The 24,950-nt window shown below is 41.2% G+C and overlaps 1 protein-coding gene across 1 annotated transcript in view; it reads right to left on the reverse strand.

The window, feature by feature from the left end:
• Positions 1-24,950, reverse strand: part of LOC102794584 (voltage-gated potassium channel subunit beta-2-like) — a 235,649-nt gene that overhangs the window by 67,008 nt on the left and 143,691 nt on the right. The window contains exons 9-11 of the mRNA XM_087833517.1: positions 17,137-17,223; positions 10,098-10,183; positions 1,901-2,021 (exon numbers count right to left, since the gene is read on the reverse strand). Coding sequence (XP_087689643.1) covers positions 1,901-2,021; positions 10,098-10,183; positions 17,137-17,223 — 294 coding nt within the window. The remainder of the gene's footprint in view (positions 1-1,900; positions 2,022-10,097; positions 10,184-17,136; positions 17,224-24,950) is intronic.

Genomic DNA, 24,950 nt, shown 5'->3' on the forward strand with positions numbered 1-24,950 from the left:
GGAGACTCTCCACCTTATCTGTAAATGTAAGACAACAAGAGGCCAATGGCCCAGTGGATGCAGAGTGGGGGTCTCAGTGCTTGTAAAATGTTAACTATGTTTTCTATGTTGTGTAGAAGAATTTGGTGTAGCTTGGGTGAGATTACTTTTATGACCCCCAGGAAGTCACGCAGAGACACACACACAGTGCTTAAACTGTTACACTCACACATCCACACGCACATTCACTCAGGTGCACTCACACATACACAGGTACGCGCACATTCACTCACGTGCACTCACATAGACATACGGGTACGCGCACACAAAGGCACTCACGTGCTCGTGCATACACACAGACACAGAGTTTGCAGCACACCATGGGGGTTTTATGATGGGGTCACTTCTACAAAACTGTGTTTCACAGACAGAGGAGTAGAAGATTTGCAGAGGGACATAGGCCTTGCACATCTCCCCTTCTAGAAGATGCATGCTTAAATGAAGATGAATGAAGATGAATAAAGGTTTTTGTGAAAATGACTACTGAGTTCCGGTGCCGTCTCTGGATGCCCGAGGAATAAAAGAACCTGGGTGTAACTGATTTCACAACAGTAGGCAGTGTTGGGGAGTTGGGGAGAAACGGAATACATATACCGTGTTATGTATTTAAAATATAAAATATGAGTAACTGTATTCCATTACAGTTACCGTTTAAAAGGTAGTATTCAGAATACAGTTACTTTGTTGAAATAAATGGATTACATGGCGGTCTTTTCCTGTTTCATATGTTAGGCTTTGCTCTCTCTGTCTTTGGTAATTCCACACTGGTGGAATCCCAAACAAAACACGCATTAAGAGGCTCTAATGCCTGTGTGTCAATTTCGCGGTCCATGTCACCCCTACTTGTGGCCCACATGAAGAAATATTGTTTAAAATTATTATTCAAAAAGGTATTTAATATGAAGAATATATGAGCAGAGTGTTCCAAGCATTGCCCTATACCCATTATGTGCAAAAGTAGGAGAGTTGAAAAGTACGAGTTATCACTGAGCAGAGACGGGAGATGGAAGCAGGTAAATATAATAACAACCACTGCAGCCAAAAAAACCTGACTGTACACTGTGTTTGTGTTTTCCTCCGAAACAATAAGCAGCCTTTCAATGCCTCTCTCTGTCTCTCGCTAGCAAAGTTGTCCCAGACAACAAAGTAAAGCTAGTTTTCGGCTACGAGGTCGACACGGAACCAGACGTATTAGCCAGAGGTCCCTTTACTACAGTTCGGAGCAACGGACCTGTTTTATATACGTGCTGAATAATTTCTATACGAGATCACTGCAAAAAATCGCAGCCTTACCTAATGTCCACCCAACTGTTACTCATTTGATATTAAGATTTCAAGATCTAGTTGGTATTGGTATGGTGAGTAACCCTCAGAAATAGTAATAAATCACATAGCAATAGTAGATTCATGTAGTTGTAAAAAGCTTGATAATATATTAAGTAATCCAAAGTATTCAGAATACGTTATTCTCATTGAGTAAAGTTACGGAATACACTACAAAATACCTTTTGAGGCATGCATTCTGTAATCTGTAATAGAATACATTTTAAAAGTAACCTTCCCAACACTTCACATAGGTACATTCCCCCACACATGCTCAACACAAGTGGAGATAGTTTTGATGTAATAGAGAACATTTGGATAAACAAGGATCAGATATTAGCATTGCTGATTGAATATCTTAGAAAATGCATTAACATATCCATACTAATTAAATTTAGAACACCAAGGTCAGGTAATTTTTCTCCACGTGCAAGTAATACTGATAGGATTACAAACTCCATTAAGTGTTCTAGAGTTAAGAATGAATAGTCATAATTTTTGGGACATATGCTGTACATATCAGTGGTGGCTTGCTTACCTATCTTGTGGAAGAGTTCAGGAAGGTGCACTTCAACCTTTTCTCTTTGGAACATGTGGTACTCTGCCTGTTCACAAATTGGAGGGATCATGTTGAACTGTCGTGCCACAGAGTATGCCTCCTACAGATAATAGAGGAAAAAGCACCAAACATTTTTATTGGTCCATGATTTTCACCAAGAAACTGACTCTGTTTCAGTAAGTACTGAGTAATCCAATCCATTTAAGTGGAAGCATGTAATGTAGGCACAACCTTGTCTGTTGATTTTTTAAATTAATTAATTAATTTATATATTTATATTTATATAAGTTTTTGCAGATGGGACACATATGACTGGGAGACAAGAAAGAAAGAAAGAAAGAAAGAAAGAAAGAGACAGTGAGAGAAGACATTTTAAAAAAAATGTAAAAATCCCCTAATCACCTGTTGAGAGAAAAGCAAAAACGAAAAAAGAGAAAAAAAATCAAAAAAATCAAAAAAAGAGCAATACAATAAACACAACACCATTGCAAGTACGTAGATAATTGTAAGTAACAGTAAATACTAAATATTGAATGTTATTGTGCAGCATGCAAGACCACACAAGCACACAATGTGCTTTGAGGTAGCAGCCAAGGAAGATATAGTTTGTGTCTGTGAGGACTACAGGACACCTGTGTGAACACATGACCACACTTGTATTCAAAAGGTTTCTCCATGTAATGATCTGCTAGAGGGCTGTGGGAAGCCATAGCCATGTCCCCGGCGCATTAAATAGGCATGGAGGAGATCTAGGCCCAGACATCCAGAGGTTCCCAGAGCATAAAAGCCCATGAAGGACCATCAGAGGGGCAACGGTGCCACCCTCAGGGAAAGAGCTGAAAGGAGCCTTAGGTGTGGGGTCAGCCAGCAGTCACCATGCAGAAGTCACAGGGAGCTGCAGTGACGTGCCTGTGGGCTCTGCCAGCAGCTAGCCGCGCCAAAGTGGACCGAGCCCCAGGCCCAGAGGCCCAAGGTCCCCCACCCCTCAGAAGGAGTCAAATGTGATGGACTTACAATTTAAAACACACATAAATGTTGTATTTTACATCTGATTGCCCCAAGGCCTTATGAGGTCCTCCACACTATGCACTTGAGCATATAAAAGTGATGATCACCTCTTTCATTGAAGTTTGAGTGTTTTAACCCTTTCATGCATAGTAGTCACTATAGTGGACAGCTATTCAAAGGCTGTTTTCTTGTATTTGTGTCAGTGTTAATGGTATGTTTGCACATAAACCACTACACTGGTTGTGTCACTCCATACCGTGCAACCCACTGGTCATTTAATGTTACTATAGATGCATGCAGTGTTGGGGAGTAACGGAATACATGTACCGGAATGTACTGGAATACAATTTTAAATTAAATTTCTTCATTTAGTGACAATCATTTTCAAACCAGTACATTGGATTTCAAATTAGGCTAATTCAAATTCAATTTTAGAAGCTTTTATTTGAGTTGAGCAATTGAGATTCAATCTGAGCAATTCAAATTCGAATTTAACTTACAGTGGTTCCTCACTATTCATGCCTGCCTGAGAAAAGTGTATAAAGTGTGTAGTGAGGGGTTTTACAGCCTTAAAACATCTATAATTATTGTAAAAAATAAAGTTCCAAAGTCACCTCAACAGTCAGTGCAGCGCACACACTACATGCTGCTAAAGGTCATAAACATGCAATTATTAAACCTAGGCAAAACTGTCCCCAGATATAACATATAGTTATAGTTAATCAGGCATGTACTAACTATAGCCTTTACACTATGCATTTTGCCCTTGTATTTTATTTGCAGCACAACTATGGGATATTTGTGTACATCCCCATGCACAACTTAATCTCCACCTATTTTGCTTCCAACAATGCCCTGGGCCAAACAAGGGTTTGCTGGACCAGGATCTGCATCCACCATAGCCTGGTGTATACCCCCTCAGCACCTTAGAGAGACATACAGTGTATCATTAAGAGGGAAGGTGTTGGAGGGCCAGCGACACAGAATACCAGTCCCACTACCTGGGACCTGTGGAGCAACAGCAGAGCGAAGGAGGTTCGTGGCCAATTGCAACTGCTGCTGGTTTTTTGCCTATGCCAGGTGAAAAGCCAGTCCTCTGGCTCCATCCAGCCCTCCCGGAAACGCTAATGATAATCTTTTGGCGTGAGACCTAGGGCAAGGGCAAGCTGAGAGGCGCTGCCTGGGCTTCGTTGGACCTCAGTGGGAGCAACCTCAGTGCCCACTCCTCCTCCAATGGCACGGCTCTGCCATGACCTGAAAGACCTCCTGGTGGCAGTGTCAGCAGGGAACCAGCCCAAGCAATCAGACTCTCTAACACCTTTATCCAGGGTTCAGACTGGTCCTGCCACTGTTACAACTGGCGGTAAAACACCACTGCCTGCTCCTGTTGCATGGCCGCCAGCTCACCCACCATATGGGCCAGGACCTCAGCTGGCTAGATCTGTCACAGGTCCATATTACTGGTGGCTTGGGTTGGGACCCACACAGTTTGTTTTATTTGCATTCCCTGCAAAAGCTTTCCAGATGTCCTCATCCGGGTTCACACCATGCACAGATCTCCTCTCCGGTCCCAGCAACATCCTCAAAAGGGGGGACATGATTGTATGATCGATATCAAGTGTGTGAATTAGCCTTCCAACACACCCAGAACCCACTGTTCCATCCATCCTCTGCAGCTGAGCCGCAAACCACACCCAGCCACACAGACATTAATTAATACTTTGAATTATAACTGATGATGCTTAGATTAGACTGAATTCCACCTTTATACCAATTGTATACTGTCCGGTATAAAGATAGTATTAACACTATACTGTCAGTGTAAAATAGATACAAAACATCTGCTTACATCTTGCTGAATTCAGCTGTGTAAATTCACAAAGAATAGAATAGAACAGAATAGAATAGAATAATCATGATCCTGGGTCTGTTGACCCAGCGTTTTGTGCTTTCAATTATTGTGATGTATTTTGGTTCTGGTTTTCTTGCTCTTTGGTTTTTGGTTCTGTTCTTCCTCAGTTTAGTGTTTAGTCATTTCTGCCTGCGTATTCCTCTGTGTAAAGTCAGTGTTTCTAAGTCTGTGTCTTTGCATGTGTGAGTTCCTGTTTTACTTTGAAGGTCCATGGCTGATGTTAGTGTGTTTAGTTTTTGTCTAATGTCATGTCTAATTACTCCCAACTGTGCCCTCCTTCTATGTTTCATTCCCTTGGTATCCTTCTGTGTATTTAAGCCTTGTGTCTGCCTCTGTTAGTTGCTGGTTTGTCTGCGTTATATGGTGTTTAGCTCTGTGGACAAATTAATTAATTTGTTACTGGAGCATGAGGGGAAAGAATTTCGCTAAGCTGTGGCTAACCGGCTACAGCGATTGGTTTCTGGTCTCCCCTAGCTCACTTCACCTGTTCGCACAGAATTTCTTCTGATCAAGCTTCACCTTCACCCCCGGCTGCTACCACCCACCCAGCAACTAATGCTTCGTCGACGCCCCTCACCACAGTCGGACCTCGGGATATCAGAGCGGCCGACTGTGGTGATTAAAAAGGACAATATTACTGGTTTGACCTTTGGGACTTTTTCTTCTGGGGTTGTTCGGGGTGTGTTGATGAGAGCTAATATGCGTAGCTTATCTACCTTCATAGTATGTGACCTCTCCCAGGTTGGTATTTTTAAGACTTCTGAGAAAACAAAGGGCTGTGTTTCTTCTGCTTCTTCTGAGCCTGGATTAACTCTCTCTGAGTCTGTTAACCCCGTATCAGCTATCCCAGAGTGTGCTAAAGCTGTGGCTTTTAACCCAGAGACAATTAACCCCAGCTCTGATGATACTAAGACTGTTTTATTTTCCAAGCTGCCACCTCAAGAGACTGTTCAGTGTGCACCCGAATGTTTCATTTCTTGGACTACTGACACTCATTCAAAGACATTAAGTGGTAATGTTGCAGTAATTGAAATGTTCTCCAGGGCCTCCCCAGAGGCTGAGTTTCCTCCCTCAGCTGCCTGTGGACCCCTAGAGACTAAAAAGTCAGCATTGGCCGAGTCACCTGCCCAGCTGCCACTAGCTCAGTCTCTAGTGTCACCTGCCCAGCTGCCACTAGCTCAGTCTCCAGTGTCCCGCTACCTGTAGCTCAGTCTCCATTGTCCCAGCTACCTGTAGCTCAGTCTCCAGTGTCCCCGCTACCTGTAGCTCAGTCTCCAGTGTCCCCGCTACCTGTAGCTCAGTCTTTGGTTCTGTCAGCCACTTAACAATCCATCATCTCTATTCAGGGAGATAATCTCATTCCCAACCAGGGTGTTTCTCGTAACTTAGCTGCAGTTATTCACTCCAGGGTCTCCCCAGAGGCTAGGTCTCAGTCCTCAGCTGATTCTGGCCTCCTGAAGGTTAAGCAGTCCCCTAAGAACTGCACCATGTCAGCGCTGCCTGGGCTGAGCCAGGCCCCTGCGCAGCTCAAGTTACCTTTGTGTCAGCCAGAGGTCCCCGCACCTGCTGGTTCTGATCTGTCTTTGATAGGGGTCTCTGCGCCTGCTAGTTCTCATCCGTCCCCGCTAGAGGTCTCTGTGCCTGCTGGTCCTGTGTCTGTCTTTGCTGGAGGGTCCAGGGGCCCGTTCAGCAGTCTGTCTCAGCTGGAGGGTCCCATGGGCCGCTGCGGTTGCTACACCACCATCTGATCCAGCTCGGCCTGTACCACCTCGCCTTCACCGGCTGCTTTCCTGGCCTCTAGCTGGACATGATCGCCATCGAGGCCGGCCCCCTGAACGAGCCTTCCGTGTGGCCGGCCTCCGGATGTGCTCTGTCGCCACATCTGCCTTCCGTGTGGCCAGCCTCCGGGCCTGCTCTGTCGCCATCACTGCCGCGCGTTCGGAATAGAATAGAATAGCTCTTTATTGTCATTGTTACAAAAACAATGGAAAGCAGTTTGGCATCTGTGTGTGTGTGTGAAGTACACAATAGCATAAGTATTTACACAATAACACAAACAAATTTACATTTACACAAGAAAGATATGTACAAGTTATACATACACCTGCATATATACAGATATACCCAGGCATACATACATATATAAATATATACTACGGGTGCAACGATACTCATATCGATATTGAACCGTTCGATACAGTGCTTTCGGTTCGCTATGCATATGTATCGAACAATACAACATTTTTAATTTATTTTATCAACTTTCCTTCTGACGGTGCTGTCTGTGTTGAGCGCTCAGTGGATCTGCGCTCGACAGTGCAGCCTAGGCGGAGTAGTCAAACGCAGATTCACTGAGCGCAGGGCAAGCTAGCGAGACAGAAGTTAAGCTCTCCTTGCAACATGGCAAATTGAACCTCCCCCACCCTCATTCAGATCTGGCGTTTGGAACTATTTTGGTTTTCATGTGACGTATGACCCTGAAGGTAAGCGCGTCATGGACTAAAGTAAAACAGTATGTTGGATGTGCCAGCAATGCTCAATTACATGGGTGGGAACTAGTGTGTTAGCGCAGTTAGCTCGTTAACGTGTTGGCCGTCCAGCCCCACACACGGGGCAATCCGTGGTAGCTCGTTAACGGAGATTTGCCGTTATGTGGCGTTAACCTCATTTCAGATTAACGCTGACAGCACTAGTGGGAACACAACAAATATGACTGCACATTTACGCCGACATCATCCTATTGCAAAGACAAGTGGAAGCAGACAAAAACAACAAGCACGCATGCTACAAACTTTACCCGAGTCATTTAGACAGCCGTTAGCACATGATTCTCCTTATGGGGACCTGATATGTTTAATATGCCGCTGAGAATATAGCCCAGAAGAAGCGTATAGTATAGCTTTTATTTTGGAAAGAGCCATTTCTCTGTAATAAACTCTCTTTTGAGATGAGTGATTCCTCAATCAGATACAGGGCTCACAAAATCGCTAGCTCGACGTCCCGGGGCTAGCGATTTTTCCAGTCGGGCTGCCCTGCCCTGCCCGTCGGCCTATCGTAGGAAGGAAAAATATATGTCAATGCTTTTGCATTCTTTCAGAAATGTAGCTGGGTAATTATGTCATTGGCATCGGTGAGCCACTGTCAATATGTGACATATTGAAATCGCGTTTGAATTTGCGCTTGTTTTTTGCTTTCACTTTGCAATCGCGACAGCACAGCATAGAAAGCGACAGCACTGATTGGTGAGTGATGATAATTTGCGCACCAATTCCTCTGACATCATCTTATCAATCGTTAGCTTACTATGCAAACATGACAAGTGAACTCTCCCGCAGCAAGCTTAAACATGTGAGAGGTTGATCGCGCAGAGAATTGCTGAGCGTTATGTGAGTGCGTGTGTAAAAGCAGCAGGATATATATTTTAGTTCTGCTGAGCCAAATAAGACAGGTCAGGGTGAAGAAGTGACAGCCAAAGAAAAGCTTACCACAAAACGGAAAAGTTATGATAAATCAGACTATAAGGCAAAAAGAAAGTGCAGCTTTATGGTTTCATGGACAAAAGAATTTCTGTGGCTGCAATATGACAAGCTAAATAACCAGGGCTTCACATAAGTGGTCTGCAGGTGCGCATTTGCTGGCAAAATAAAAAACACGCACAAGATAAGAAGTTGCAACGCGTGTTTGCATACATAAGATTTTCAGGAGGAGGACAGACATTTGTTTAGAACTCTTAAAGATGTCGAAGAAGCAAGCTCCTTTAAGCAATTACTTTGGTGTTCCTCCACCTCCAAAGAAATGTCAGAAGGAGTCCGAACCACAAAAGAAGCGCGTATTCTCGGAAAAGTGGTTGCAGGAGGTGAGCTGGCTTCAAACAAATGATGAACGCACAGAGATGTGGTGCAGAATGTGCCGTGAAAATTTAATAAATGACAAATAATAAAAAGGCATGAACATTTTTTTTGTATCGAAAAAATATCGAACCGTGACACCAAAGTATCGAACCGAACCGAGCCGTGAATTTTGTGTATCGTTGCACCCCTATATGTATATACATATGCGCATGCATATATGTATATACATACATATATGCATGCGTACATACATATATGCATGCGTACATACGTACACACACACATATTTCCACATACACGCTTGCATATATATACACACACATCAGTGATATTGCATATTGAGTGTGTGTGTGTGTGTGTGTGTGTGGGGGGGGTGATATTGCACATTGTTGCAACTATAATAAATAGTGTTATAATAAATACAGTTTAATGCAACCAACCTCCTTAAAGTATACATAGAAATACAGTTTATAAATAAGGTTTAATGTCCATGGGTGTTGGCAGTGCAGTTATCCTCCAATCAGGGTTGAGGTAGGGCATGTTTGAAAGCCCGTGGGTAAAAACTTCTATTAAGTCTGTTTGTCTTCGTCTTGATGGACCTGTAGCGTTTACAGGGGGGAAAAAGTGAGTGTCCAGGGTGCGAGGGGTCCTTGATGATGATGCTGGCTTTTTATTGAAGTCTGCCAGTATAAATGTCTTTGAGGGGGGTTTAGTGAGTTGCCCGCTCTGCTGCCCTCACCACCCGCTGCAGTTTCCTCTTGTCCTCCGCCGTGGAGCAGTTCAACCAGAGAGTGCAGCAGTAAGTCAGGCTCTCGATGGTGGAGGGGTAGAAGTTTACTCGCAGTCTCTGGGGTAACAGCCTTTGTTGTGCTTTCCCTACCTGGTGGGAAATGTTTGTGGACCAGGTAAGGTCAGCCGAGATGTGGACTCTGAGGAACTTAAAGCTTTCTACCCTTTCTACCTCCTCCCCACCAATGTAGAGGGTAGACCAATAAACCTCAGAGCTCTACTTAGGTTTGGAGGTCAAAAGCACTATTTGTATCACCATGCACTAATTTATTTTATTATATTAATACAGGTCCTGCTTTTTACTTTCTTTCTTTGAATGCTTTTCTGAGCCTGTACGTTAACTTTTATTTGAGCCAATAGGTTCAATAAGTACTTTTACTTTTACCTGAGTATTTTTAACAAGTATCTGGTGTTCTATGTCAGTAAACAGTGTCTATACTTTTGCCACCTGCACTGATTTCATGATTTATTTCATGTATTTATGAAATGAACACTAAGAACTTGTTCTATTTAGTCCTAATTCAGACCAACACTAGCCACATGAAGACAACAATAAATCTACAGTATTCATATAATTCAGATTATGGATAGATTCACAGCTAAGTTTAAAACTTACCATGATCTCCATTGAGGTCCATCGTGATGTACCCCAGTACATGGACATGCCTTGGTTGATCACATAGGTCATTGCTCTTACTGTCTCTACCAAAACAAAAATATGTAAAGTTTCAACGACAAACTTTAAAATTGCTTTTTGAAGAAAACAGAGCCAACAAAGCTCAGGTAAGATGAAATAGTATTTATGCTCGTCCTTGTCTATGTTTATTTAGGCCTAGGATTTAGTAAGCTGTTACATCAACCTACTGACATACCAGGCTAGATTGTTTACTTATCCAGCACTTATTTATATCAAATAGAAAATTATACTGGAGGCATTTTTCAGGATTCAGTATCTTGCGAAAGGACACTTTGACATGTAGACAAGCAGAGGACTGAGCCAACAACCATCCAATTCACTCTACCTCTGGAACCACAGCTGCCCAAGTATAAAATAGATCATTCTACTGGATAAACCCAGGTGGAGCAAAACAATTTTTCAAATTTCTCCTACCCACCTACTCCCCAAGGTATAAAGCAACATTCAATAAAATCACAAAGCTGTATCCTATCACAAGAACAATCAATCCATAGTCAGAAATGATAATAATAATAATAATAATAATAATAATAATAATAATAATAATAATATCTCCAAAAGTTGATTCTGTTCATCTGGACGTAGCGTTTCGTGGGAGAAACGTTTCGTCACTCATCCAAGTGACTTCTTCAGTCTCAGCTGACTGCAGGTTTCACCAAATCTTATAAACAGTAAATTTGCATAATGACTAAAACCAGCCCACTGAAGGAACAATGGACTGGGAGGTCAGTTCCTTAATCATAATTATGCAAATTCTCATGACCATTGATCAACAACCACTGACCAAAACCCACTGATCAAAGACCACTGATCAATGGCCATCAGTACCATTCACAGAGAGTTGGGGAATGGCTGCAATCACAGCATTGTAAGATGGCGAAAGATGTACCCTTAGGCCCCCTCCTCGATTCAGAGAGGGTCTTTCCCTTTTCACGTAAATGAAAAGTTTGTGGCTTCGATCCTCAACCCGCTGGTGGGCAGCTCTGAACACCACATCCAGAACACCCTGGATTTTGTTGAGAAGGTGAGAGATGTCATTATGGAGGCAGATGAAACCATGGTCTCGTACGACGTTACATCTCTCTTCACTTGCATCCAAGTCACGGAAACGTTGGAGGTAGTCCATAAGAGATTACAGGATGACACCAACCTCAGCAACAGGACCACTCTCAGCATCGACCAAGTGTGTTTGCTTTTGGAACTGTGTCTTCATTCCACCTACTTCACATACAAGGGTCAGTTCTACAGGCAGAAACATGGGTGTGCCATGGGCTCCCCAGTTTCACAATTTACTTTCCTGGATGATTGAGAATGCATCAAGAAATAATAATAATAATAATAATAATAATAATAATAATAATAATAATAATAATAATAATAATGAAGTTTAATACATTAAGGCTTCATTAAAACACATTCAACATGTGTTTAAGACACAATCAACATTCAGTAATATTTTATAAAAACAGTGGTTGTAAATAGTTTGCATTCTTTCAATTATTTTCTGTAGTAAACTAATAGAATTTACACTAATAGGTCTTTGGGGATAGTCTCTTTGTCCCTGTTATTCTGTATAATTACGGTTTGACACCTGTGGGCCATGAGGGCCACGAGACACATCATAGATTATTAATTGAAGACACCAGGGACTACTGTTATCCATGTAAATCTCAGTTACAATACAGCTTCCCACCACTTGGTAGGAGTTGTTTTATCAGCCTCAATAAGCAAACAGAAGAAGACACTCTGCCTGCTGTTTGCAGTTAGAAAAATATATGGAGTTCTTAAAACGCAAAAATGAAGATAAAAGGGACAACTTCCCCTCCCAAAAGTCAAAACTTTTTCCCAAGTACAACCCTGACTTTCTGAAGTATGGGTTTGTGAATGGAGGAAGCGCGGCATACCCATGAGCCCAATGTGTGGAGTGTAGACTAATGCTATCCAACAAAGCACTGAAGTCTTCAAAATTAAAACAACATCTCAAAACCAAACATCCCACGCTCTCAAGAAAGCCAGTGGAATATTTCAACAGAAAAGAAAATTCTACTAAATTCAGTTTCATTTATTTAGCGCCAAATCATAACAACAATCACCTCAAGGCACTTTATATTGTAAGGACTGCAGATACAGAAACAGTCTGTTGTGTCACTCACTCACTGCTTTAAAAGCTAGCTACCTCAAATCCAGACTTGTGGCACAGAGTAAAAAGTCTTTCATTATAGCAGAGGAGCTGATTTTGCCTGCTGCTGTACATATGTGTCGTAAGATGATCGGAGAGGCTGCTAGAAAGAACCTATTGACCATCCCACTCTCAGACGACACTGTGAGCCACCATATCATGGACATGGCCTTAGACATACAGCATTAGCTTCTGGAAAGAATAAAAAGTAGTCAATTTTTCCATTTTTTTCCTCAATTCTCGAATGGTGCATTGCTGCTGGGTTTTTTTTCCTTATCGCTGGGGGAGCTGTTTTTTTGAGAGCTACCAACACGAGCTACGGCTCAGGAATGTTTCCGCTGCATTGACAACTACTTCACTAAGAATGACCTGGACTGGCAGAACTGTGGTGGGCTGTCAGTAATGGTGCAGCTTCAATGACTGGCAGGCATCATGGCATCACAAGGCAGATTGGATTCGGGAGACAGACACTATCTCTAGGGCTGGACCAGGTGGCCCTGAATCCTCCCTTAGTTATTCTGCGATAGACGTAGGCTGCCGGGGATTCCCATGATTGCATTGAGTTTTTCCTTTCCAGTCACCTTTCTCACTCACTATGTGTTAATAGACCTCTCTGCATTGAATCATCTCTGTTATTAATTTCTGTCTCTCTTCCACAGCATGTTTTTATCCTGTTTTCCTTCTCTCACCCCAACTGGTCGCAGCAGATGGCTGCCCCTCCCTGAGCCTGGTTCTGCCGGAGGTTTCTTCCTGTTAAAAGGGAGTTTTTCCTTCCCACTGTCACCAAAGGGCTTGCTCATAGGGGGTCATATGATTGTTGGGTTTTTCTCTGTATCTACTGTACAATATGAAGCGTCTTGAGGCGACCTTATTTGTGATTTGGCACTATATAAATAAAATTGAATTGAATTGAATTGAATAGATGCTTGATATTGCACCAGAAGCTAAATGGACCCACTGTTTTCTCCACTGTGAAAGTAGGGCTGGGTATCGTCACTGATTTCTAGAATGGATTCGATTCCGGTCCCAAATCGATTTGATCCACGATTCGATTCAATTGTACTTGAATCAGGGAAATTTTGCCTCAGACAGTCAGAAGTATTATAATTCTAATCACGCATCAGTACATTTCCATATTTTATATCTATAAAAAGAAAGCTAACACTTGCAAGACTTTATCAAAGGTGTAAGCATCACAGCAGATGCCTTTGTGTCAAAGTAACTGAGGATAAAACACAGAAAAACATGAAGGAGATTTTCCTGGCCTGGGATTTTATAGCAGATAACCTTAAAAATATTCTGCAGTAGATCAAAAACGAAAGAAAACCATTAATCAACATATGAACATTACCTGATGCTGCTGAAGTGACGCAGATCAAAGTCACAGAGGTTTTATTACAGACACAGCTAAGTGTTTTGCAATTTTGCATAATTTTAAAAAGTTTGAATTTGTTCAGTAGCCTATTGAACAGCAGAAATGAGGCTTTCTTTTGGAAGTAAGAGAAAGGAAAAAAACAGCTACTTGTGCGTAATAAGAAAGTGAATAATACAGAAAAAAGAGATTTTAGACGGGAAACTGTTCTTGAAGTACAGAGAGAGAGAGAGAGAGAGCTCTGCATGAAGTGTGATTTTTATCGTGGTGAAAGCAACACAGCAAAAGTAAGAGGGAATTGATGATGATATTTATGTGAAGCGTAGTTTGGATCTTCTTTTGCTGCTGGTTCAGTCAATATTGTTTGGAGAGAGATAAAACCTGCAGCTTCAGAATCTAGCGCAAAAAGGGCGTAAACACATAGCGGGGACCCGCCGAAACATCAGAATCAGTGAGCTGTCGGCTTTCAGCTCCGACCCTGTCCGTGCTGTCGGGACGGAAAGGCGACATCTCACTGATTCTGATCCGTCGGCAGGTCCGTGTTTTGTGTTAACGTCTTTGTGCAGAATTCCGTGTCTGCTCTCATTTACTGTTTTAGCTGTTTGGTGGTGTTGAAATTTTGTGAGGTTTAACCTGAGATTCTGGCGTTTCGGGCAAAATAAATTTATATTAAAAAATCGATTCAGGATTTTAATGAATCGATATCACGTTATCCAAGCTAGAATCGATTTTAACCGATAAATCGATAATCAAAACCCACCCCTACGTGAAAGCTTTGCAGCAAAAAAGATGTCACCAGAGTTGCATGAGGTAATGGATGAATTTTCTGTGGATCCCACTGAAAATGATGGAATCCCAGCTTCAGGAAATTCCCACTGACAGCACTTTAAAGTTCCATTGGGGCAAACTAAACCTGGGCTCCTTCTGGATTGCTGTCTCAAAGAAGTACCTATGTCTGACACTGAGAGCTGATAAAACTTGTTTTTCCATTCACAACTACATATCTGTGTGAATCAAAATTTTTAATTGTGGCCACAACCAAGATCAAAGCCCGGAGCAGACTCAGAGTAACACTAGAAGGTACTCTGAGCTTCACCCAGACTGGATCTGATCGTTAGTGATGTGCGGATCGATCCTGAAATATCGATTCCTCCGATACCAATCATTTATGTTCTAGAATCGATTCTCAAATTAAAATATCTATATTTTAGTAATTTAGGGTAAATTTGTAGTTTATCATTAAGGAACACAGTGGAAAGAAACTATAACATTCAGATTGTCTACATTCAAAGGAACTACTTCCTCTTCCGCCTTTCATAGTCATGTGCAAAATACGGCTGTATAAAAGTCTGGCAGCCCCTTGGCGTGCGCACTCACAACAATGGCTGAGCGTAATTGGAGTCATGTGCGGACGTATTTTACCTACACAAACAGCTGAGACGTGGTTTGCAATACATGTGGCAAAAAAGTGAGGTGTTGTGGCCATACTTGCCAACCTTGAGACCTCAGAATTAGGGAGACATTCAAAATACATTTTACAGTGTTTATTTATCGGGTAAAATTCGTTAAATGTCACCGTTATTATTGGCCAACCCGGAAACAGCGGGGGTGTCCAAATTCAGAGGCTGCTTCCACCTGAGGACCCGGCCTTCGCGGTCTAAAGAAAGCTGGGTAGTACGTCACGAGCTCCCTCGGTGGAGTGAAACTCTGCCGTCTGCTCCTTGCTATCTATATAACAGGGCGCTGACCGTCTTGACCGTCTCACACTTTGTTTAATTAGTTTGCTGTTTGACGTTTATTCAGCTGTGTGAAAACCCCGGAGGAACCGAATAAAGTTAAATTAAATTTAATCTAATCTAATAACTCAGCCAAACCAATTTACTCACGAACAAATAAAACACAGAAAAAGCCCAACAATAACATTTTGAAGTTATCAAAGTGACTTATATATCATGTTTAACCCGAGTAATGACAGACCGTGGGGGTTTGAAAACGATGTGTCGTTCGTCTCAGATATTTGAAGTTTACACAGCTACATTCTCACCTGAAAATATGTTAAACGTTTTTTTGCGACCCAGAAAGAGAAATAAGAGTAATATTAAAATTAAGTAGCTGCCGCCATTGGTGGAAACTGGAATTGGCTGGGCCGCGCTATGAATTCTGCAACATGGTTTTTCAATTTTGTTGTCCGGGTGGAAAATCGGGAGAAATTTGGGAGAATGGTGGCTCCGGGAGATTTTCGGGGGGGCACTGAAATTTGGGATTCTCCTGGAAAAATCAACAGGGTTGGCATGTATGGTTGTGGCAACATCACTAACCTTGTCAAACACCTCAGAGTAAATCATATCACAGAATATGACGAGCGTATGTTGAGGCGAACTGAAGAGGAGGACAGGGACAGGTGCTGCTAGGGCGAGACAGACGTCTCTCACGGAGTCCTTTAGTGCTGCAGGCAGGCAAGGTGTTCAAAATGCGCACAACTTCAGTTTTTTTATTTCTATATGATGAATTCTGCATTATTAAGTGATAAGAACAAGTAATCTGATGTCCTGTAATCATTATGATGCTATAATTTGAGATACAATAAATAAAATAAGTTTTTGTACAAAGTATCAGTATTGGATCAGTATTGTCGATACCACCCTGAATATTACTTGGTATCGGATCGGAAAGGAAATCAGTGGTATCGCACATCACTACTTATCGTGTCTCAAAGGCAGGCTCAAATGTTTCTTTAGGAGGTGAATATTAAAGGGGAGTTACAGCTTGCTAAAAAATGGACTGTTGTGAATGTTTGTTGTTGTTCATTTGTCTCAAATATAAAGAGTAACTTCTGGTTCTGCCAATGAAAAAAAGGTGTACTGCTGAAGCCTCTTTTAGATTCACTCACAGATTATAAGGCTATAATTCATTTGCACTTTATTTACATTTTATAACAGTTTATTTATTAATTTACTTAGAAAATTATTTTGAATGTATTTATTTTATCAACACATTATTTATCCAATTTCTATTTTTGCCTTTTTCCCTTGTCTCTTTTAATGTATACTTTATTGATCCCCTGGGTGAAGCACTGGCAGCCACTGGGCATCCGGGGAGCAGTGTGTAGGGACGGTACCTTGCTCAAGGTAGCCAGTCAGTGGATTTGAACCCTCGACCTTCCGATCATGGGGCCACCACTCTACCTACTGAGCTATCCCTGACCCCATAAAACTGGAGATGCTGGGGATTGAACCCAGGACCTCATACATGCAAAGCATGCGCTCTATATCTGAGCTTTGTAAGTGAATATCAAAAGAATGGTATAAAATGCTACATGAGCAAGCAGACAAACAATGATGAAGTTTATTTAAATAAGGGCTATAACACTAGCCCTGTAGTGGGAAGGAGGATTAGTAGCCACATACCTTCAATAGGTGTATTGGGATCTGGTCGATTCGCAAAAACGATGTCTACATACTCCAGCTGAAGCCTGTCAAGTGATGCTTTCAGACCTGTTTTATAAAGAGAAGTTTGTGTATATAAATGGTAAATGGCCTGTATTAGTATAGTGCTTTACTTAGTCCCTAAGAACCCCAAAGCGCTTTACACTACATCCAGTCATCCACCCATTCACACACTGGTGATGGCAAGCTACATTGTAGCCACAGCTGCCTTGGGGCGCACTGACAGAGGCGAGGCTGTCGGTCCCTCTGACCACCACCAGTAGGCAAAGGGTGAAGTGTCTTGCCCAAGGACACAACGACTGAGACTGTTGGAGCCAGGGCTCGAACCGGCAACCTTCCGATTACAAGATGAACTGCCAACTCTTGAGCCACGATCAATAGCCTGGTTGCAATGACATTTTTTAGCTGTATGTTTAAGCTTGTAACAGACATTCATGCAATATAATGAAGTAAATGCAGAATAAACACAATGAATGTATGCTTAAATTCAAAGAGAATTTGAATAGTTTTCTTCAATCTTTTAACACATGTTCTCTCCTGTGAAATACAAAACCTGTATACTAATAGGTAAGTATACACTCATATATAATATACAGGGTGGTCCATTTATATGGAAACACCGTAATAACATGGGAATGGTTGGTGATATTAAAGTCCTGTTTGTGGTACACTTCTCAAGATGGGTGGTGACCATGGTGGCCATTTAGAAGTCAGCCATCTTGGACATAACTTTTGTTTTTTCAATAGGAAGAGGGCCATGTGACACATCAAACTTATTGGTAATGTCACAAGAAAAACAATGGTGTGCTTGGTTTCAACATAACTTTATTCTTTCATGAGATATTTACAAGTTTATCTTTGTTCACAGCCATTGACATGTCGAAGAAGATAACACGTGAGGAGCGGATGGAAATTGTGTTGATATCTGGTGAACGCAGTAACCGGGTCATTGCAGCAGATTTCAATGCAAGCAGTGTTGGGTAAGTTACTTTAAAAAAGTAATTAATTACTAATTACTAATTACATAGTCAATATTGTATTTAAAATACTTATCTAATTACTGTGTCAGAAAAGTAACTTAATTAATAAATAAGTAATTAAACTAAATACTTCTTAAAATCCCTATAAATCTTGAGTGGACAAACAATAGAAATTAAACTCTTTAAATTTTTTTTTTTTTTTTTTAAAGACGGAGACTCTACAGTATGCAGCAGTAGCATGTCTTCCACAATGTAGCCTGCAAACTTTTTCAAGCTCACCTTCAGATGCTTTCTGTGCTGCTGAAGTAAAATCAAGTTTTGCCTGCTTAGCTGGAGTTGTTATCCATGGATGATGAACAAGGATCACTCAGAAGTGTTCGTCTATGCTCTCGTTTCAGAAAAGTGAAGAGACGGGAATATATCAGTTTCATAAAACAGCCACACGCTTCAGCCGAGTCTGACATCTCCCGCTTTAGAATACAACTATGCAGCAACCTGGCGTGAAATGATGTGCACCTGCACTACAACGATGTTAAAGCGGCAGAGTTTACTTCTACGTTTAGAAGATAAATTATTGAAATTAAATAATGATATTGAGCGAGTTTAATTAATTTACAATGTAATGCAAGTACATTGTAAGTAACTGTAATTAAAATACCTAAAAATGAACAGTAATTAGTCACTCTACTTTTTCAGTGAAAAAGTAATTTAATTACAGTAACGTGTTACTTAGTAACACATTACACCCAACACTGAATGCAAGACACCCTACGAGACCACCCATCTCCCATGCTACAGTTAGCAAACTGCTTGCTAAGTTTCGTGAAACTGGTTCAGTGTTGGATTTGCCAAAATGTGGATGCAAGAAAACTGTCACTAATGAAGAAACATCAGTGGCTGTCCTAGCTTCATTCAGCAAGAGCCCACAGTGTAGCACTCGCCGCATGTCACTGGAGAGTGGCAATAGTGGAACATCCCTTCGGCGGATATTAGCTACTCACAAATGGCACCCTTACAAACTCCAGCTACTGCAGCATCTCAACGAGGATGACCCAGATCGGCGCACAGAATTTGCAGAATGGGCAAAACAAAAATTGGAACAGTACCCTCAGTTCACGCAGAAAATTTTGTTCAGTGATGAGGCAAACTTTTATGTGAATGGTGAAGTTAACAAACAAAACCACCGCTATTGGTCTGACACTAACCCACATTGGATGGATCCCTCCAAGACTGTTGGAACAAAAAAAGTGGTGTGGTATATGGGGTACAATGATAGTGGGTCCATTCTTCATCAATGGAAACCTCAAGGCCACTGGATATTTGAAATTGCTACATGATGATGTGTTTCCCTCTTTATGCACTGAAGCTGGCACGTTCCCTGAGTTTTTCCAGTAAGATGGTGCACCACAACATTATGGGTGCCAGGGCCAAGCATTCCTAGATGAACAGTTTCCTGGAAAGTGGATTGGTCGTCGTGGGCCAGTTGGACGTAGACTTTTATCTTTGGGGTCATCTGAAGGCAATTGTCTATGGTGTGAAGATATGAGATGTGCAGCACCTGTTAGGAGCTGGTTATGTGGTGTTTTTGTCTGTGTGTGTTTTTTGGTGCCTCCCTCTTTGTATAGGTAGGCGGGGCAGTGAGTCACTGAACCTGGCACACCTGTTACTCATCAGATGCATTCTTCAGAAATGTTCTTTAGGAGCTACCTGGCAGAAGACTAGTGTCGGAGTATTGATGTTTTTTGGAGAGTCTGTAACTCTGCCCCTGCCTGCTGGAGCCATTGGATTATTTCTGGTGACTGTAAAGAGTTTTGTTTCCTCCCCAGGATTTCGCCTCGTCTGGTTTGTTTCCGTCAGGAGGTTTTGGCAACAACCAGTACCAAGTAAGCTCTCCGACTCTCTGTAAAGTCTCCTTTAAGCTTTTCTCGGTTATCGGGCAAGACCCTCCTAATTCTCACGTCCCTCTCCTTTTAGATCGAGTGCACTTCCTGTGTGTGTTTTCGTCTCCTTCACGTCCTGGCTCCGCGTCCCCATTCATATGCTGTTGTACATTCTCTGTCCTTGTAAAACCTCCCCTTCACTGTAAATAAACTTTCTTCACCGCAACTCTGCCTCTGTGCGTTCTGCTCCCTGGGTCCATCTGCATTTGTCATAACAGCACCTGAAACTACGGATACTGGATACTGATGCCTGTGCTGGCATTTCTCCTGCGGTGTTGCTATCAGTGTGTGAAGAGTGGGAGAAGAGGGTTGCATTGACAATCCAACACAATGGCAGCACATTGAACATATTTTATAAGTGGTCAGAAACTTGTAAATATCTCATGAAAGAATAAAGTTACATTGAAACCAAGCACACCATTGTTTTTCTTTTGACATTACCAATATGTTTGATGTGTCACACGGCCCTCTTCCTATTGAAAAGAACAAAAGTTGTGTCCAAGATGGCCGACTTCTAAATGGCCAACATGGTCACCACCCATCTTGAGGAATCTGCCCCCTGACATATACTAATGTGCCACAAACAGGACTTTAATATCACCAACCATTCCCATGTTATTACGGTGTATCCATATAAATGGCCCACCCTGTATATTAGTGCTATCAAACAATTAAAATGTTTAATTTTATTCATCACAGGGTTACTGTGGATTAATTTTGATTATTCACAATTAAATATGATTCACTTTTATTCTATATTAATCACATTTCATTTTCCATGAACAAACAGACTCGAGAAAAAAGGGAAAATATACGCACTTAGCATGTTTATTGAACATCTTGAACATTCATGCTAAAAAAAAAATCTGTAAACATTTATCCACTCTCTCTTTGTCATTCTTGGGGACGCACTTCAATTCCTTCAAACGAGGAACCAAAGCCATATACAGCACGTGAAAAAAGTAATAGTACACCTTTTGTCAAAATTTGATTGATGACCCTAGCCTTGACCTTTTGACCTTACCGGAAGTGACTAATTGAATCCAGATGTGTGACTAATTTGATCCATATGCGTGACGAATTGCATCCGGTCGGGGAAGTACTCTGGAAGTGACTAATTTGACGTGACGAATTGCATCCGGCAAGCAAAAAACATTTATGTTTTGTCCAGAGAGGGAGGGGGTTGGTGGAGGGATGGTTGAAGAAAAGTTCAAGGATAATTCTGATCAGAGAGGGAGGGGGGTCATTCCAGGGGCATGAAAAGTTCAGGGGGGTAACACAGCAGATTTCTGATGAATCAGTGGAAATCAGAACGCATGCTGCATAGAGAGACAGAATGATCGCAGCAGTTAGTTTTTCACAGACAAGAGTTGAACTCATAGTTTGAATTCTGTTTAGTACATTGTTTAAATGATTCAGTCTCTATTATTAGCATCACTATTATGGCAAAGATCTTGATAACCATTTTCACCTACAAATGTATCCATTTTCTTGGTAAAGACTGAGGGCTATTTCTTTTTACAATAGCGGCTTTAGATTTATTTTACTTTCTTATATTAACCTTATTACAGATGCAAAAAAATAAAAACCTTTCAGATTATCTGACTAATAATGGATTACATTTATATAGCGCCTCAAATTCATTCACTCTCACATCCACACACTGGTGGAGGCAAGCTACACCAGTGCTTGTAATGAAAAAAGAAGGACTTTCTATTGCTTGTAACCTACAGAGTACCGTGCAAAGAATTTCATACAGACCTCCCACTCATCTCCTTGTATGTGTAAAAATAACCCTTAGTTAAAAAAAGGAACCGCGCCCATATTCAGAACTTGATCCTATTTAGCATCCCAAATAATTTTATTGAAGCTATTTTACCCCTCTGTGGTAAAGAGTTTTCTTTTTTTTAGAGTCACTTTTACGACAGGTTTATTATTTTTTAAGAGATTGAGAGAGAGAGAGAGAGAGAGATCAATAATCAATATTAGTATTTCTTAACGCTTGTAACCTAGCAAAGTATGGACACCTGTGCAAAGAATTACATACACATTAAAACAATTTCACCCTCATTAGCAGAAAATGCTCGATAGACAGAAAAACACAACCCTAAAAGAAAACGGCCTTGTTTCACGCACACCGCGGGTCAAGAAGGAGTCAGACGACCGTCGGTTCATCCCGGTCAATTACCTCCGAGAGCTCGGGATGCTTCAACTTCCTCCGTCGGGTACCATAAGCGCATGAGAAAAAACCCAGAGAAATTATTATTTTTTAAGAGAGAGAGAGAATCGATCAAATTTTTCTACAACACGTTATACCACTCCGGGTCTGGAGGGGCAATACAGCGTGGACCGGTTGGATGACTACATCATGACCGGAAGCGTGGCAGGGACTTTCCCTTTGACCTTCATCCTGCTCCATGATCAACCATTAAATGTTTCCTAAATATTGCTGTAATGTAACAACAAAGTTAGTTTGTTAAGATCAGACAGGGGTCCGGTTCCAAAACATTCCTTACACATTCCTGCAGACTTGAGTTGTCACCGAATTAGCTTCTGTGGGAGAAATAAGCTTCAGGGACTGACTTGTTTTTTAGAACTGACCTTTAGAGGCCTTTGACACTTGGATATTAGCTTTATTTTTACCCAAAGAGAAATTTGACCCTCGGAAACTAATATCAGATAAAAACAAAACAAAACAAAACAAAAAAAACACAATGCTGTTTAGTTGTGGCAAACAGTAACCACTTACCTCAACTTTGACATTTTTTTTTTCTCAGCCATTTATTCTGAAAAGAAATAAACATGTTACAGATGGAGGACGGATATGGACAGTTTTGAGACAATGCACATTGCAGAGTACATGAATGAGAAGTAGGAATTGCTCATCTCTATACTTACACTCCTCCCTAACAAATGCCAAGTCATCATCTCCATATTGTGTGTATTTGTGTGTGGGTATTTTTCCCACTTTTCGAGTTTCATTGGAGTGTACTCAAGTGCACAAGATGGAAAACAGTGTATTAGTATGAGTCCCTGGTCTAGCTACGTCAAGATGCCATTCATTTAAGAGACTAATTTTTTTAATTTAAATTGTGCTAACTCACTTTGTTCAACACAGTAACATTAAAAATAAAACATATTAGAATTCATTTTTGTCTGACACAAGAACAACTCGAGCATCTTTTTCGGGAGCCGAACTAGGGCTTACAAGTTTGCCGTGCGAGGGTCCATACACTCCCACAGCGCAGACTTTGCTATCCGCACAGAGTGTTTCTGGTGTGGCTTAGGCAAAAGAGACATTACAGCGTGTTTCTCTGCTCCCGGTAAGCATGTCTATTGTAGCCTGCGCTTTAAAAATGCCTCTTTGATTATTCAAACAGTGTTTTAAAATGTGACTCATTTGTTATCCAAAATATTTTATCTATGTTACTGATTTAAAAATATACATATACTATACATATATATATTTCACGTTTTTAGCTCAAACAGACTCTTGACCATATTCATATAGCAAAATCCACAATTGGCATAACCAGTCTGCACCCTAATGCACATCTTTGAACTGTATGTTAATCAGTACATGAAGTGTACCTCTGAAAAGAGTCTTTATCCATCATTTGTCAATCTACTGATTTGTTTTTTTTATGTGACACCTGCAGTTTTCACAAACTGCGGATGATGAAATCCTCTTTATTTTAGAAAGTGTCTTTAAACTATTGCTGTTCCTACTTACTGAGTTCCCTAGCTACTTCTTTACTATGTGAATAAACTATTTGAACAAGACAGGTATCGTCGATTTAAAGACACATCTTAATTGAAGCAAACGAAAAAAATTTGGAATGAAATTTATGTGACTGTTCATCTAAAATCCAAAAGAGAGTGAAAATCCAAGAGCTGCTGCAATCCTCTGCATTCATGATCTCTCTGTTTCTCTCTTGCTCTGTGTGTGTGTGTGCGCGCGCTCATAGAGGGGAGGTCACGACAGGAGCTTCCTGAGTTGACACGTATGAACCATAAAGTCAGTTTGGACTGAGGACTTCCCGAGCAGTTGTAAACATAGAAGTACATCAAGTCTTGACAAAATTACTTTTTATCTACTTCATGCACATTGCATGCACAACAATCCAAATCTCTGTATCACAATGGTTGCATTAAAATCATATTGCTTTATGGGGGCAATATCACAAATCTTTATTAATTACCGTAGATCAATAATAGGGAAGAAAAAAAGGAGGAAAGAAGTGTCACTTCAGCAATGCTACTGGGAGACAGAAGTCTTAACATGTGCTTTTAACAAAAGACTTAAAACACAAAAAAAACTCTAATATCAGTTACAGCTGGTAAGATTTATTTTAAAAACCAGACTTTCACAGTCTGCATCTTTTACAGGGTTTTTTCTGCTTTTGTTCACTCCTAGTGTGATTAAAAAACAACAACCCACAAACATCCACAAACACAGAACCCACTAACTAAATAACTATTAGCTGCCCCCCCCCCCCAAACAGTCAGCCAGTTGAATGAGAGAAATGCAATCCACTCGGGTCATCATGAATGTTGAAGGAGATGTGCTCCATAGTCAAACTTAAACGTATATTTCTTTAACTTACATCCTATGTTCTATTTAAATCCAGCTTCCCTTTATGGTTTCATGGAAAATTGGTTAAACCATTGCTCAACTTATATCTGGATGACGGCAGATATTTCTGATGAAAAGGAAACTGACCCCGTAACTAATTGTAAGCACTTTGCAGCTGACTCGAGGGCTAGTGGACCATGAGGTGTCCTGCATGAGTACGCGTGCGGCCGGACATTCCATTTGGGACATCTGACAGACTTATCAGTGTAACTCAGGGTG

Source organism: Neolamprologus brichardi, chromosome 20 (assembly GCF_056152115.1).
Source record: "Neolamprologus brichardi isolate AB-2024 chromosome 20, ASM5615211v1, whole genome shotgun sequence".
In the NCBI taxonomy this organism is placed as follows: Eukaryota; Metazoa; Chordata; class Actinopteri; order Cichliformes; family Cichlidae; genus Neolamprologus; species Neolamprologus brichardi.